Source organism: Heterocephalus glaber, unplaced genomic scaffold (genome assembly GCF_053883595.1).
Source record: "Heterocephalus glaber isolate CG9 unplaced genomic scaffold, H.glaber_assembly_v1.0 deba00001097, whole genome shotgun sequence".
In the NCBI taxonomy this organism is placed as follows: Eukaryota; Metazoa; Chordata; class Mammalia; order Rodentia; family Bathyergidae; genus Heterocephalus; species Heterocephalus glaber.
In genome coordinates, this window is record NW_028258191.1 from 4,085,032 (window position 1) to 4,102,514 (window position 17,483).

At 45.4% G+C, this 17,483-nt stretch overlaps 1 protein-coding gene across 1 annotated transcript in view; it reads right to left on the bottom strand.

Moving 5' to 3' along the window:
• The window catches only part of Kif5c (kinesin family member 5C), a 169,138-nt gene extending 153,468 nt beyond the window's left edge, over positions 1-15,670 (bottom strand). Inside the window, exon 1 of the mRNA XM_004869993.4 lies at positions 15,183-15,670. Within this exon, the coding sequence (XP_004870050.1) occupies positions 15,183-15,308 (126 nt within the window). The 5' untranslated portion in view covers positions 15,309-15,670. The remainder of the gene's footprint in view (positions 1-15,182) is intronic.
• Positions 15,671-17,483: the final 1,813 nt, after the last annotated feature.

The following is a 17,483-nucleotide window of genomic DNA, read 5'->3' on the forward strand; positions in this document are numbered from 1 at the left end:
TGGCTGGGCACAGTGGCACAATCGGTAATTCCAGCTGCTTGGGAGGTCTGAGGTAGGAAGATCAGGAATTTGAGACCAGCCTGGGCAACTTACCAAGAGATTCAGTCTCAAATAAGACAAAGTGGCTCTCGTGCTTCCTCTGTAAAAATTCTTACTCCATTCTTCCTTTCTTTTTTTATCTCTTTCTGTGTTGAGTTGTATACAATGAGTATACATTATCATTTTTTAAACCTATTATTTAACCAAAGTTACGGGTGAAATTTTCACAAACCAAATAGTTTCTTGAATAAATAGTACTCAAAATGACAGTGAAGGCACTGGAAGGATCTCTGTACGTGAGTGACTAAGCCTATGAGGAGCATTCTGTATCAAAGGAAGTTAGTTCTATGAGAAATGTGCCACGTCTTCTGTCGGAAGACAGAAGAACAAAGTCACCCAGGACAGGGCCGGCAGCCCGCCTTTCCCCTCCCTCTCTCCCATTCCCTCTTCATATTGCCTTTCCATTTACCTGATTCAGGTTCTCCTGGCCCAGATGTAGGTTTACCCATGACACCCACAGGAAGCTACAAAACGGATGGGTTCTTCTAGAACCAGAGGACTGGGTCCTGGAGTACACATAACCAGCATGGCATGAAGCAATGCCTTTTGTGTGGTGTCACCATACCTCCCAAAAGACAGATTCCTACCAGAAGAGTCCAGCACAGCCCCAGGTCATCTAGCAAAATGTATTCCCAGGGCACTGCTGTTAGGCTCCAGGTCTAATTAAGCTCTTCCAATGCAACAGCAGAGATAATTATATCTGAGAACCATGCGGTAAGAGCCCTGGATTAGACCCAAGTGTAAATCACCATCTCCAGTCAGTTGCTCGGCCAGTTCCTGGATGTTGTGTGTGGGTACAGCAAGGCTCCAAGACCTTCCTTTCTCCACAGCCCAGGAGACTCAACATTAGCCTGACCTTGGAGTGGCCATTAGCAGTGATGTTCCAAATCAAATCAGTTAACTAAATAGTTATACCATTCATTTAAAATTCGTATCAATTAGAAGAAAAGCCAGGAAAAAAAAATCCCCAAGGTACCTGAATTCCAGATTTCTGAGCTACAAATCACCTTTCCAAATGATTCATCTCCTTTATTTCAAAAATGGATTCATTGCCAAATGGTACAGTGTAAGCCAGGGATTTAGGTCAGCCAACACTGGGCCTGCCTCGCAAGTACAAGGTCATGATTCTGATCCCAGGTACCAAACAAATGGCACACTGTAAGGGCCTGGAGGCTATAGGAATTTACTTTATGGAAAGTAATAGGATAATATATACCATAATAGGATCACACTTAAATGTTCAAAGCACTGGGCCCAGTAAATCTGCTCCTGGAGAATTTATCCGCTAGCAATAACTCACAGAAGAAAACAGCTCTGCACATGCAGATGTTCATTAAACATCACCTAGAGTAGGAGAAAACTGGAGATCCAAACGTTCAACCAACAACAGGGAGATGAGTTAGCCAAGTGCCACCTGTCAGCCCAGTGGACATGCAAGTGGTCACTGAAAAGTAGAAATGTGAAGATATCACACAACATGGAAAACCATTCATGGAGTAAATTTATTTAAAAAGAAGGAAAAGGGGCAGGGGATTTAGCTCAGTGGTTCTGCCGGGTGTCTCACAAGCACAAGGACCTGAGTTCGATCCCCGATACAAAAAAAAAAATTGTGAAAAAATAAAAAATAAAAAAAAGAAGAAGAAAAAGGCAGGACAGTGTATCCATGATTAAACATACATTTAAAAAAAAAAAAAAAACAGCACCAACCAAGAGAGAAGGGATAGAAAAAATAAAATGGATGGTACAGTTAGACTAGGGTTGACTCTGTTGCTGCTGTGCTTACATTACCTTTAGAGCAGTTTTTGCCATTTAAAAAAGAAGAAAAATCAATTATGTGCCAAACAAACAGGGTCTGGGGTGGGGGTGGGGAAGAAATTTTTTCCAGCACAGAATCAAATTCTTTCTCCAAAGAGCTTCCCGGCCTTCACCTGCCAAGCAATCTCTTTCACACAGACACTAGGACAAAGAGGCACCTGTGAGCAACAAAGGCGGTTTCGTTGATCCCCTCCTACCCCCCCGCCCCACCCCGGCCTCCTAAGCAGCCCTTGGGGGAGGGGGTCATCAGAATGCCCGGCGCAAAGCGGAAATGCATTTCCAGGACAAGAGGCTTCATCACTCCTGCACTAGCTAGCGACAGAACGGTGACAGAAGCTAAGTGGCAGATTTGCAATCACTGCGGCGTTCCTTGCCTGGAAATTGAAAACAGCCTTCCCAGGGAGGCCACACCGAGGAGCTGAGCAGGCCCTGAGCAGGAGCGAGCCCGAGGGCCTGGCGTCCCCACCCGAGCTGGGGGTCCTGAGGAGCGCCAGGCAGCAGGCAGCATCGTGGCATTTGTCAGAAAGGAGGCACTGTGTCACGTTTTGGTGTTCTCAATGTCACCCACTACAAACACATCACAAACCCGCTGTCGCAAAGGACTCGTCTTTAATTACAAGGCGGGGGGGGGGGGGGGTGTTCCTCCCGGAGTTCTCAGCGGTAACCTCAGTGTCACATTCGCTGGAGGTGAGAAGGAGGGGAGGCGTGATGGGGAAAGGGAAGGGCAGGGCCACAGCACACAACCCTCGGTCTCTTCTCTGCGATATTCAAGCTGAGATGTGTGAAGCAGCAAGCTATACGGAATTGCACAGTAACTGAAGCAACTGCTACCCCAGCGTCAAGGTAAGGAACAAATGGCCTCTCTGACGGAGGTCTCCCCGAACAGAAGTGAAGCTTTATTTTCACTTCTCCTTAGACAGAATTTGCAATTCATATTGATGGAATCTCATCTTATTTACCACAGCAAATCCACTGAGCTTAGCACACAGCAAGCCCTAATATACAGAAGTGAAACGGAAGTTAATAGTGCAAAATCAGAACACTGCACCTAAATGTTAGAGCAGCACCGTCGAAGAGAAATATGAAGGCAGGGCTGGGGATTTAGCTCAGTAGTTCCGCCTGCCCCGCAAGTGCAAGGAGCCGAGTTCGATCCCCCATACCAAAAAAAGAAATACGAAAGTAGCCACGTATACAAGCCACACATGCAATTTCAAATTTTCTAGTAGCCACATTTTTTAAAAAGTAAAAGGTGGTGAAGTTCATTTTATGAATATTAATTCAAAATATTACCATTTCGATGTATAACAAATATTAAATTATTATGAATAATTATAAATTCTAAAAGTATTTATGAGATACTTCACATTCCTTTTGTTGTTGTACTAAGTCTTCAAAATCTAGGGTGTGCCAGGGATTTAGCTCAGTGGCGCCGTGACTGGCTCACAAGAGCAAGGTCCTAAGTTCTATCCCTGGTACCACCAAAAAAAAAAAAACTAGGGTATATTTTATATCTACCAAGCATTCCATTTGGACTATCACATTGCAAATACTCAACAGACAAATCTGACTATTATTAGCCACCAGATTGGACCACTCAGAAGGAAGTATAAAATATCTCTTTATAAAAGGAAATATTTTTGTAGTAATAGTGAACTCATTTAATTTCAAGTTTTCCATTAATCTGTATGTTACCACTTTAGATTTGTTTTTAGAAGAACTAAGGAAGTAAAAAAAAAAAATCAACGTGTAGTTCCCCTTCGCAAGCTCTTTTAGATACATGTCTAGGTCAGAAAAAAATATTGTTTATAATAGATCCTCAAGCAAGCTTTACCAAGAGTCACATTTACTAAGGATAATTTAACAAGCACATGAGCAAATAAGTGTTGTTACTGTACAATAGAGTACTTTGGATGCTTTTCCTCACTTGCTTGAACAGATAATTAAGAGGCTGTGTTGTTTAGTTCGGCAATTATTACTGAAGAGCTAAACGTTTCCCTTCTAAGGTCTACTTTTCACATACATAAATGAACTAACTATTAGTACTTAGAAGGATTCAATGATATGGTGACATTAGTAACAGAGACCCAGGAATGTCAAAGCCTTCCTTCCCTAACAGCCCATCTACTGGATGGGTGAGTAGATGCACTAGGTATCCAACCACCACCTAGGTGGAGCCTCTGCACCCCACATCCCAATAACCAAGCTCAGCCTAGGTCCCCAGTGAGTACCCTTACCTGTTTTTCCTACTTTCCTCACTGTACGGCTTATATTTAGATGTCACACACACATATACACACACACACACCAAAGCCTCATGAGCTCATAGGTGGGGCTTTTGGGAGGTACCTGGATCATGGGATACTGGATTACAAATATGATAACTGGATTAGTCTAGTGATGGTTTAGCATAGTTCTGAGTATGGATAATGGGAAAGCCCACCCTGGGGGTGGGTAGCACCAACCAATAGGTTTGGAGCCAGAATGGAATAAAAAAAGGAAAGGAAGGCTCACTGCTTTGCTGGCTCCTGCCTGCCACACCATGGACTGTTTCTCCTCTATGATGCCCCTCTGCCATACCACCCTACCTTGGACCCAGCTAAATATGGACTGAAACCTCTACAAAATGTGAGCTAAAATAAACCTTTCCTCCGTTAAGTTTGGGTGTTGGATATTTTGTCCCAGCAATGAGAAAGCAACTAAGACACTCACCTCACCACTCTATTCAACAGCACAGCACCTTCTAAACTTGAGATCAATTCAGTTGGGCCTGAGTTTGTAGACCCAGCCTAACTGATTCACTCAGCTGCACAAAGAGAGGAGGGGAGAGCAGCCCCCACAGGCCAGTCCAAGAAACCAGACGATGCAGAGGTGAGCTGACCACAGATGCCAGGCACAAGAAGTCCTCACAGCCTCATCTGGGTCCTTACCCACTAAACAGGTATCTTTCTCTCCCATTGGAGCAGCAGGAAGCTATGAAAGGGAAACAGAAGTCCCTTCCCCCACAACTACCCAAATTTCTGATGTCAGATGGAGCTGTTATTTACCTATGTTCCCAGGTGAACATCAATAATCTCTGAGGAGTGATGTGTCAGACGGGTCATTTTAGAGAAAAACTATGACACAACCTCCTCAGAGAATTGAAGCCGACTGCTCTGTGTTTCCACCAAAGGCAAGAGGAGACGTAGAAAAGGGAGAGATCACTCACTCTCTGAGAGAGCCTGGGCAAGGAAAAGATTTGTCAGTGCCAAGCTGTGTGACCAAGAACTAGTTAGGTTAAATGCTTCTAAAATAATATTATTGATCCACGGCTCTTAAGACCTTACCCTGGAATGAATTTTCAAAACACAAATTTTGGGGATTTGGTTTTCATTTGTACTCTCTCTCCTACCCTCCCCCCAAAAGGTACTCTCTCTCTTATCCCAAAAAAGTTTGGTTTTTTTTAAGGAGAAAAGAAGAAATTTAAGAAGAGAACTACACATGTTTTTCCTTAAAGTTCTGGGTTGGGCTGAATGCTGTTCTCACATACATGTTTTCCCCTCAAACCTCAAAATGTATTTTTCCAATGTTTGGCTCACAGCAAAGATAGACACTCACTGACTGAAAAGATAACATGAAAACCATCTACACAAATCTAAAAGAATTGCTCCAAATGTATCTGGTGCCAATTAATACTGGTGGAGACTGAGGTTGGGAACAAATGAGGTACCTTTGCCTGTTTCCCTGAACATTTACCCAAGCTGACTAATGGCAGAAGCAGCAACACGGAAATGAGGTCCTTTCGACTGTCTTCTGGATGCTACTGCAATGCATGCACTTCCTGGCTGACGGAAAAGGACAACTGGGGCATGACAGCTGCTAAGGGAGCCAGGCTGGGAATGCTTTTTTTTTTTTGGTACTGGGGATCGAACTCGGGACCTTGCACTTGCGAGGCAGGTGGCGGCACCACTGAGCTAAATCCCTGGCCCCAGGCTGGGAATCTTGACCAGCCCTGATTGCAACACGAGTTCAGGCTGAACAGCAGCTGGACACTGGGCAAGTCCACCACACCAACGCCTCCCCGTGTAGTGTCAAGGTGAATGAATGTGTGCTATCATTTCTTCCTCCTCACTGGAAATCTATTAGTAAGGGTAGTTCGAATTTAAGCAAACCAGTGGTAAGAAGAAATTTATGAGGCAGTGAGTGCTTGTCAGTAAGGGCATATTGTGAATACTTTAGTTGTGATAATGTTTTGTGGTTGGGTTAAAAACAGAGTCCTGGCCTTTTAGAGATACATATTGAAGTCTGGGGTTCAAATGATGTGAGATTTCATGTTAAAGCAACCTGGTGAGTATGGGGGAATGGTTAGGAAAGTAGAGGGAAAATGGTCATTTGCTGATGATGGTTAGGACTGGTTAGTAGGTACATGTGGGTACATTTTGTTACTCTTTATACTTTCATGTATATTTGAAATTTTCTGTATTTTTTAAGAGTTCCTAGTAATCAAGGAGGAAGACAGAAAGCCCCCCCAACCCTGCCATTCTGGGAGGGCTATCTTGCCCCTCCTCAGTTCCCCACTGCCTAGAAGGTATGACAGGACATTCAGGGTCAGCACCAAGAAAAAAGGGCACATGCACCCTATTTTTCTCTAAAACTACAATCTTGGTCTCTATCTGTCTGCCTCAAGAAAGAGATTTAGCCTTTGATCACCTCCAAGAAACAGCCTTTGAGATATTGAAACTGACAAGAGACAGCCTATAAAATCCTCTGGTTTACATTAAAAGTCTGAAGGCATTGCCGTGTTTTGGATCTGGAGGTTAACAGTGCGTGACGAAGCACACACTCTTGGTAAGAATTTAATTTAGCACAGACATGGATGCCTTATGAGACAAACTGGCAGCAATTCCATGGGGGTGAGCAGCGAAGTGAGACAACTATAAAACAGAAGACAATTCCCCATCTCTGAATTGCTTCCTCCCAAAACCGGATGCCTTAAAGTCATCTGTATAACCTTCTACCCAATTCTAGGAACGTAGTCTAACAAAATTATTAGGCAAATGCACGAAGATGTAGGATGTTTATCACATTTTAGTTTATAATAGAAAAAACAGAAAAACTCAAATGCCCATCAATAAGACAAAGTATTGATTAGACATACAATGAAATTGTAAGCAACCTTTACAAATGTTGATGTCTGCAGTATCACCATTTAGTAAAACCGGTTCCAGAATAGATCTTATAAAATCTTTGTTTTAAAACAAAGTATCTGTGGTAAGAATAGAAAAGAGCTGATATATGTAATAAAATGTTAACAGTCGTGTTTTCTGCTTAGTACTATTAAGTAATTTTTACCTTCTTCATGAATTTCTGCATGGTCTGAATTTTTTTTCAATGAGCATGCAATATATTAAGACCCCCACCCCCTGCCCACCAAAAAAAAGCTATTCTTTTTTTTTTTTTTTTTTTTGGTACAGGGGATTGAACTCGGGACCTTGCGCTTGCAAGGCAGGTGGCGGAACCACTGAGCTAAATCCCTGACCCCCCAAAAAAGCTATTCTTTCAAGACAATAACAACAAAACAATGAAGGTCCCTAAGTAGGAAAGACAGTTGCCACAGCTGGGCAGGAGTCAAGGCGGCAATCTAAGCAAACAACACCAGGGCTCTGACAGCCAGTGGGTCAGGCCTCTTCTTTCTTTCCCAGGACATCTTGTACTGACTGAGCAACTACTGTGTACCAAGCCACTGCTGCAGGAGATGGGATGAATGCAATACGATTTCCCACCCTCTAGGGGTTTTCAGTCTCACTGGAGAAAAGGACACATTTACCCAAATAAATGAACTGCACAGCTGGGAAAGTGTAGGGAGAGAGCTATCTCTGCCCCACTGGCAGGAGTGGGAGGGAAAAGCTGGTCAGTCTCAGAGGAGGCTCTGAGGAAGAAGACTCTGCAGGCCGATGCATGTTTGCTGTGCACAGGGGCTTTGTGGCCACCATCCCAGCCATCTGGGGCAGTGTGAGCACCTGAGGGGAGGAGGAGCCACTGAGTAGCCTAGCCTTTGGGGGGAACAGGAACGTGAGGTTAGGCTAGGGAAGTGGGTGGACCCAGAATACAGAGGGTCTCCAAGGGACCAAAGAAACATCTGGTGTCCAGCCTCGGGGCATCAGGGAAACTCTGAAGGGTCTGGATTTTCCCAAAGTGGGTCCATCTGATCACAGTGCCGAGATGTAGCTACTGATGGCCTTATAACAATGCTAGGGTTCTGAATGCCTGCCCTGGCTCAGCCCCTGTGCCCAGCACTCCATGTTCACAAGCTGTTTAAACATGGTAATACATGACATGGGGACTGTTGTTGTCCCTATGTCACAAGTGAGAAAGCTAGAACTTAGTGTGGGTTAGCAATTTTCCCAGGTTAACAGAGCTGCAAAACAGCAGAGCTGGGAGTTCATCACAGGCTGACTCATACCCAGTTTTGGTGATGGGGAGATGCTATAATGAATGTGAAGCCGTTTCTTCCCAAGTCTCTGTGATATTTACAAACAACCACAAACTCACAGATCGAAGGGAATGTGGTTAATACACAGCAAGTAGGTTAAGGGGAGAGCTTTCTCAGACACACACACACACACACACACACACACACACACACACACACACGAAAATGACAATGAAAAAACCTGAGAGAAATAAGATGAAATTGGATCCTGTTTTTTTTTTTTAAACTCAAGAGAAACCATTAGGGAATAGGTAATTTTGTTTTTGCTTTTTTAATAAGGAGGTGGGAAATCTGAGGCAGGGGAGAGGTGGCAAAGAGGGTCCAACTTTAAACAGGGAAGAAGAGCTGAGAATAGAAAATATTATCTTGAAACTGGAGAGCTGGCCCAGACAAGTACAAGTGGAGGCAGAGAGAAAACTGCAGTGATACCCAAGTTATTTAAGGAAATGCAGAAACTGGCACTTATGGTGATTTGATGCCAGGCAGAGAAAAAAAACCCTTGGTCAAGATATATTTACTAAGTAATCATATAACCACACACAGTAAAACAGACAAAAACATTAAAAAGCTCCTGCCCCCTCCCCAAGCCTATAATTTATGTGGGGAAGCACACACACACACACACACACACACACACACACACACACACGCACACAAAATCATTGCAGATGATGTCATCAATAACTAAATGGAACATGAGCTTCAATTTCAGTGCCACAGATAAGATGAAAAGAGTGGCTATTTCCAGCAGGAGAAAGGGGTGAACAAATGCCTAATGAAATGGGAATGCAAGAAGGGTTTTCAGGGGATTATTGCCAAAGTAGGGCAATAATTTGGGAGAACAAAGCTAATTTTGGAAACAAGGGAAACTATAAGAGATAATTAACACTGATTGAGCATTTTCTCTGCATCAGGCACTGTGTGATCACTTCATTTATTTCATTCTAACAACCTTGTGAGATAAGTAATTATCTCCACTTAAAATATGAAAAAACTGAGGCTCAGAAAATGTAAGCAACTGGAAAAAAAAGCCCCACAGATAGTAAATCCATACTGTTCCAGTTACCTCTTCCAGCTGCCTCTACTTACCGCTTCCTTTATGTAGCACCAACTGAGTGCTCACTAGGACTAGTGAGTGGTCCCCAGTGGCAGGTGCCAAATTACAGCTGCTCCACTGTGTTCACTATTCCAGGATTTGAGGTTATACTCACAGGAAACCACTGAGCCATTTTCAGGGGAGATAAACACCTCTGAATTTAGGGTACAGAGAAATGAAGGACTGATATATCTAGACACTACTAGATTAGAATGCACGAAGTGACTGACTAAACTATTTAAAACTGACTTAAAATGTTACTGCTTTTAGATGGGAATGCAAAGTGGTACAAGCACTTTGGAAAACAGCTTGACAGTTTCTCACAGAGTTAAACATATAGTTACCATATGATCTAGCAATCCCACTTCTGGGCAGTTACCCAAGAGAAGCAAAAATTTATACTCACAAAATCTATATGCAAAGGTTTAAAGCAGCTTTATTCATAATCACTCCAAACTAGAAACAACTCAAATGTCCCTGAACAGGTAAATGGATAACATGTGGTATATCCATGCACTGGAAAACTGCTTGAAAAAAAATGCAGTATTAACACAGGCAACATAAGTAAATCTGAAAGTATTCTTGTGTGAAAGAATCCAGAAGTCAGACTTGAAAAGATACTTAATATATGATTTCATCTTATGATAATCTGGAAAAGGCAAAATTATAGACAAGTGGGCAAAATAATGGGCCCAAGACATGTCCATGCCCACTGGCCTCGAGAATCTGCACGCGTTAATGTTACACGGTAAAAGGGACTTTGCACATGCAATTTCAGACCTTAATCTCCAAACTGCTCACTCAGGCCTAGATTTCATCTCTGTCCCAGCCACTCCCAGTCCATCCACAGCAAGAGCTAATCTAAGCTTCCTGATGACCAAGGCCACTCTCTTTGCCACTGGCCAGCACAGAGCTTGTGAGTGACATTTTGCTGTGACACTCAAACAGGTTAGAACCTACACTGCCTCAGAAGGAAACACCCGTCTTTAACCAGACATGCACTCTCAGATTGGCAAACACGGAAAAACCTAATGATTGGAAACTGAGAGATTATTTCAAAGAACTACTGGAAACTGCCCAAATCAGAGATCTTCTGTCAGTGCTATTGCTTCAAACTAAGAGGCAGAACCCAAATTAATAGATGACTCACCAGGACTTTTAGCAGCCAACAGAGGTGTCCCCTGAGAAATGCAATAAATCCAATATTTTTCTCTAAAACAATCAATGTGTTACAAGATGGCACCTAAGGGATGCACACTATCCTCCACTTCTAGCTCATCATCGGTGTAGCTCTCCTAATTTTTATCAAAGCTGAATGCAGCTCTTTCCCAATTTTCTTATAGCATATTTAGTATATGTGCTCTTACCAGGCCTACTCAGAGGAATGGCGCTTTTTAAAAAAAAAAAATTTTTTTTCTTTTGTGGTACCGGGGATCAAACTTAGGACCTTGCACTTGCGGGGCAGGCACAGTGCCACTGAGCTAAATCCCAGACCCTAAAAAAAACTTTTTAATACTATTCCTCACAGCCTACAGTCAACCAAAAGTCCATAAAATAAGTGTTATAGTTTAGATATGGAATGTCCCCCAAAGGACTCATATGTTCAGAGGTTGGGATTTTGGAAGGTAACTGGATCACAGAAGCAATATAGCTGACTTTTTGTTAGGAGGTAGAACCTAGTAAGAGGTGGGTCACTGGGAGCATGACCTGAAAGACTATGTTTCTCTCCTCAGCTCCTCCCCTGGCTTGCCCTGCTTCCTGGACACCCTGATATGAGCAGCTTTCCTCCGAGCCAGACCCTTCCACCATGCCATTTCTGCATTTGAGCCTGCCAACCACGTACTGAAACTTTTGTAACTGTAAACTAAAATAAACCTCTTCTCCTTTAGGTTGTGGGTGTCAGGTATTTTGTCCCAGCGAGGAGGAAAGTGACTAAGACAGTAAGTTGAATATGTCAAAGTAAAGGTTTCCAGAACCAACAAAGACATCAATAAACATTTAAGTGCTTTCTAAGGACAGGGCCCTGGGAAGTATAAAAGAAGCAAGCATGGATGGTCCTTGTCACTACATGTGGCTTACAGTGTCACTAGATATATGATCAAAACTAAAAATAATCTAAAAATTATGAGGTCATGTGCAGAACAATTGTTTCAGTCACTCAAAGTAGGGAGAGAATGTTTATAGCTAGGAAGATAAGAGGAAAAGAGCTTCGCATGGGAGCTGAAAAAATGCAGGCGCTGTAGAGATGATTCCTCCAAGATGGGACATTTTCTTAAAAGAAAAATCTAGAAATTCCACTTGCAAAACCTCTCTTGGCATACAACTCCTTAAGAATTGAACAGCACCGTAAAGGAAAAAAGTGAATTCAGTTTCAAAATTAATTTCTGGGGAGGGGGGGGAGGGGAAGGAGATTTAAAAAAAACAAGTTGTAATATGTACATGTAACTACCTCCAAGATGACTGTAAACTGCATGAATTGCAAACATGTACTAATAAAAAATTAATAATAATAATAATAATAAATAATCTCTGGGATTCTGAATGTAGAGTCTGCTGAAAGTGAAAGTGACTAGGGCTGGGGATTTAGCTCAGTGGTTCCGCTGCCTACCTGGCAAGCACAAGGTCCCAAGTTTGATCCCCAGTACAAAAAAAAAAAAGACGAAGAAAAGAAAGTGACTACATTTCTGGACGGTTCTGGGTGCTTTGGTCATTTCCATCCAGCCTGTGCCCCAAAGGCTGAGCTCACCTGGGGCGGTTTCTACCTACTACTGGGTCATGTGGACGTGACTTGGCACCTTTCTACCCAGTGCATAAGCATAGTACAAGTTGCAGAGCTGTGTTTAGATCCCCATTATTAATTAACAACTGGCAGTGTTCTAACACCAGCTAAACCAAGTCTCAACTCGGTTTAGTATCTGGCAGTCTTCAGTTCTGTACCCTCATTCACCAAGACATATGCAAAACAATGTTCCTAGCAGCACTATCCAAACCACCCCCAAAGTGAAAAATAATTATTTATCAACAGTTACTGGATAAATAAATTGTGGAATACTCATATCATGAAATACTACATAATGAGGATGAATTTGACAAGCACAGTCTTGGTCACAAAAAACACAAAAAATAGCATACTATATTCTTCTACCTATATAAGTTTAAAAAGAAAAAAAGTATCAAGAATCAGAACAGGGCCGGGGATTTAGCTCAGTGGTTCCGCCACCTGCCTTGAAAGTGCAAGGTCCCAAGTTCCATCCTTGTACCAAAAAAAAGAACTGGAATCCTGAGGGAAGAGACAAGTTGTTATAAGGAGCATCTACTTTATGAAAAGTCATCGGGCTGTACAGATTCATAATAACACCTTCTATATAAATGCCTTATTTCAATGAAAACTGTCTACTTTGTTAAAGGATGAGCAAATATCATTTTACAATTAAAAAGCAACAGTGTGGGGCCAGGCATTTAGCTCAGTGGTGCTGCTGCCCGCCTGCCTCACTAGAGCAAGGTCTTGAGTTTGATCCCTGGTACCAAAGAAAGAAAGAAAGAAAGAAAGAAAGAAGGAAGGAAAAAGCAACAGGGTTCACATTCATAGTTTTTGTTTAAATTTCTTATTTATGTGTGTGTTCATTTTCTTTAGTCAATAATGTGTACTATATTTAGATGGAAAATCAATATATTCCCTTAGTAATGTCATAATATTAAACAAAGGAATTTATTAATGCTAAAAATAAAGATCTCTGCTTTGCCCATGGATCAGGGATGATTTATTACCCCATTTCATTGGTCCTCATAGATGAGGAAGGGAGGATGAGGAAGGGAAAAAAGTGAGTGGGGAGAACTTCAGACTAAAATTTCTGGGGGAAAAAAAATCAGGGTCACCAGAATATATTCTAATGCTGCCCAAATGTTTGTTAAAATTTTGTTACAAGCCAAGGGGCAAACACTGTATGTCCCTGGCAACTCACTCTGTGAAGCTCAGGGTCAGGAAATAGCAGATCAGTCTGTGGACAGATTCTGGCTGAGAGTTCTAAGCCCAGCAAACCACTGTCTGCTCCAGGTACTGCCCATCTGTAGCACTAACTATAGAAATTCCTTCCTGGTCAATAATGGTAGCACACATCTTTTCTGCAAGTGAGAGAAAGCAGAGAGCAGAGAGAAAACCCCTCTTTCCTGCCCTCACAGGTCAGGTCTCAGGATGAACGCTCATCCACGTAGCACTGGAGGTCAGAGTTTACTAGTGACTGAAACTGGGGAGGAAAAGAGCAGTCCTCCGGGGAAGCGCCTTCTTACGCAGGTACAGGATAAAGCCTGGATGCCACAGCCTTGCTCGGGTTCCTCTAGCGCGGAGCGCTTCTCAGCGGGTACAGCCAGCTGCGGCAGGCAACCTTGGCAAAAATTCAGGCGATAGCTTGGGCCCCAGAAAGTCAGGCTCCGGCGCTTGAAAAAGGCAAGGTGCTCTCCTCTGACACCCTCGGAAAATTGTCACCTGTCAATCACTTGACCTAAATACACCAGTCACTGGGGGGAAGGAGGGAGGGGGGTTAGTCGGAGCATGCTCAGTGATCAGGATGACATCACTTAATCAATGCTGGGGACGGGAAGGCTGCATCAGCAGCCTGGAGCGGGTTGCCAGGAACGTGTCAGCGGGGACTGGGAGGCTCGCATTAACTTGCTCCCTCCCCACGCAGCTCGCATACAAAGGGGGCACCGTCAGCCACACAGCGGAGGGTCAAGGAGGGGGAGGGGGACAGGACTGGTGTATTTAATCTGACATACTTCTTTAAGAACTAAAATCCTTCCCCACCCCCAGCAACCTGGGCGACAGAGGGAGATCGGTTGGGGGAAGGGAGAAAAGGTGGGAAGGGTGATCAAGAAGGAGGGGCCCCTGGTCACACAGAGTAACTTCTGCTCTAGGCACTGAGGGGCTATCTGGCTGCGCTCTGCGCGCCCTCGCCCCACAGATGTAGACACAGGCTCCTTGCCACCCAGCACCGAAGCATATCCCACGATCCGCGGACACCAGGTGTCAGGGCGCTGGCTGGGGTCGTCCGTGCCAAGAGGGCACTTATCCAGGGCAGCCTGAGGTGACCGGAAGCTGAAACAGACACCCCAGGCCCCCCGGGATCATCCAGCCCACCAACATTCCCTTCCACCCTCTACCTTCCGCGCGCGGAGCAAGGTGATACCTCGTGGGGCATCGCGTCTACGGGGCCACAGGAGGCCCGAGCCCGGGCTAGGATATTTCCCTACACTTCTTTTTTCTTCCTCTTTTGCTAAGGTCGTGAGAATAAGAAACAAAAATGTTCGACAGATCGAACTGATGCCTAGAGGCGATGGTGGGTTTCGGAGCTTTCTGCTTTTAAAGGGAGCCTGGGCACCCAGGCTTGCGGGGAGCCCGAACACACCACCCACCGGGTGCCGAGTGTGGGAACAATAGGCCCACCCCGGCCCCCACCCCGCGCACAATGGCGGATCGAGTCCGTCCTCGCCCCCAGCCCGGGGCCCGCCCCGCGTCCCCAGCGGCCCCTCCGCCAGCCTGGGAAGGAACCACGGGGCGAGGCGAGAGGGCCCTTCCGCGTGTCCGCGTGTCCGGCCGGGAGGGAGCCCCTGGGCCGTCCGAGGGGCTGGCTCGAAGGTCTCCGCCCGGTCCGGGCCGGCGGGGCGGCGGGCGAAGCAGCGGGGAGCCCAGACGCGCCGGCCACTTACCCCGATCACCACGGTCTCGTCGCCTTTGAACTTGGGGATGAATTTGTCCCCGCGGAGAATCTCCGCTTCGTTGAGGGGCCGGAACCTGCACATCACTTTGATGCTGCATTCGGCTGGATCCGCCATCGCGGCCGGCTGCGGGGAGGGGCGCGGGGATGGGGGGCCGGGGCCGGCACGACTAGGGAGGAGGCCGCGCACCTCCGCGCCCGCGGCTCGGCCGCCTCCTGGCGCCTCCCACCACGCCCTCAGCAGGGCATCGCGCCTCGGCGGCCGGGCGACCGGGAAGCTGGGCGGCCTACAGCCCCGGGCCCGCCAACTGCAGACCTGCTGCCCTGGCCCGGCCCTGAGCCCCGCGTCCACCTGCCGGCAACCACGCGGCGGGCGGACGAAGCGATGCGCAGGGAGCGAGCCTCGCCCGGCTCAGACCTCCCCGCGCTCAGCCATCCCGCATCAGCACCGGCGCGCTGGCCGCCTTCGCCCCGCCCCTCGCCCCGCCCCTCGCCCCTCCGGCCCGCCCCGGGACGGTGACGTCACTGCAGAGATCCGCCTGCCCCGCCCGGCTGCGAGCGCGGGCCTCCCGGAACTTGTCCTCGCGGAGCTGCAGGAGCGAGGGCCGGGATGCTTAGAGTGGGCTTGTGGCGACAGCGGCAGTGCCTCAGAGATGACCTCGTAGAACTGCAGGTCTGCTCTAGTGCCCCAGACAAGAACAGGATAGAGTTTATATCTAGTATTTCCAGTTAAAAAGCTCTATAAATAACCAGGTTCGTATCATGCCTTCACATATCCTGATCCCACGGAGAGGCAAGATTTTAAGACAGTGTACAGTTGAACAATTATTGAGCATTGTATCTGTGTTGAAGAGTTTTGAAACAGCTCCGGGGCAAGAAAGGAGGAAATGAAATGTTGATGTGTATTTTGCAAAGCAAGTTATACCTAGAAATACCTGTACGATATTGTGAGTAAGAAGCTTCTTTAATAACGATGAAAGTTAGCAACCGTTTCTATAGGAAAAACCAAAAACCCATATGGAGCCCACAGGCTTAGCCTGAGTATTTGGAACAACTCAGCCTGCCTATGAATCCCAGTTTTTAAGAACCTCTCAGTTGCTATGAACTACAGACCTATCTACAGAACTTCTACCTATTGCTTATTTAGGACCCTACAGAATGAACAGAATATATATAAAATCAAGTCCAAAGTTCTTTACAGGATATGCCCAGAGCCCCTTGGTCAGATTTGTACCCACTTTCAGAATTTCATCTCTTGATATTTCTGGTATTGATATTTACACTCCAACAGTTATAGTCTTAGTTACTCTTCTTGTTGCTGAGACAAAATATCCAACACTCAAAGTTAAAGGAGGAAAGGTTTATTGTAGCTCACAGTTTGTAGAGATTTCAATTCATAGTTGGCTGGCTCCAAGGCAAGGTGGCATGGCAGACGGGCATTACAGAGGAGAAACAGTTCATGGCAGGCAGAAGGCACCAAAGCAGCAAAGTGAAAAAGAAGCGGCAAGTGACAAGCAACGACCACAGCAGACCTCTTTGGGTCCCTTATAGCCTATCCAGGCCACTCACCCTTAGGTCAGGGTGACTGTATCACACCCAGGGTGGGGCACCCTTAATCCTAGCATCACACCATGAATCAATCCCAGCATCACATCCTTAATCTCAGCATCACACACTCTGCATACAACCACCTCCATAAAGCTCCACCTATGACCACATGAGGCTTTGGGAGGACATCTAGATACAAGCCCTAACAGATTCCAAACTTCTTCTGACCTCCTCCATACACCTCTTCCTCTGTTTGCATCTGATATTTTGTTTATATTATTTGATCTCCTGAAGTCGCCCTTTCAGTCTCATTCTGTAAGTGTAGTAGGGCTCTTAGGTAGAAGGTGATGGAAATTCTACTACAGACACTGAGGCCAAAGGAGAACTTATCAGAAGAATACAAATTGATCTTCTGTGTTCAAGAAGTGGCTAAGTAACCAAACCAGGAAAAGGACAGACCGTTGAGACTCTGATGGTCTGCTCTCTCTACATTCTGGCCTCACTCTTTTTCACTCAAGACCATTCCTAACGCCTAGCTGCCAACAGCCTCAGGGTGTTATCCTTCACCTTCTCCCACCAGGTAAGGATAAATGTTTATTCAGAACTTTGGTCTGAACAAAATCCGAGGGAAAGCCTAGGAGCCCAGATTTAGGTTGGTATCTACCTCTAGGCCAATCAACCACAGCTAGGGACTTTGTAAGATCCAGTTAGACTACCGTGGCGGGGAGGTTCCGGAAAGAAGAGG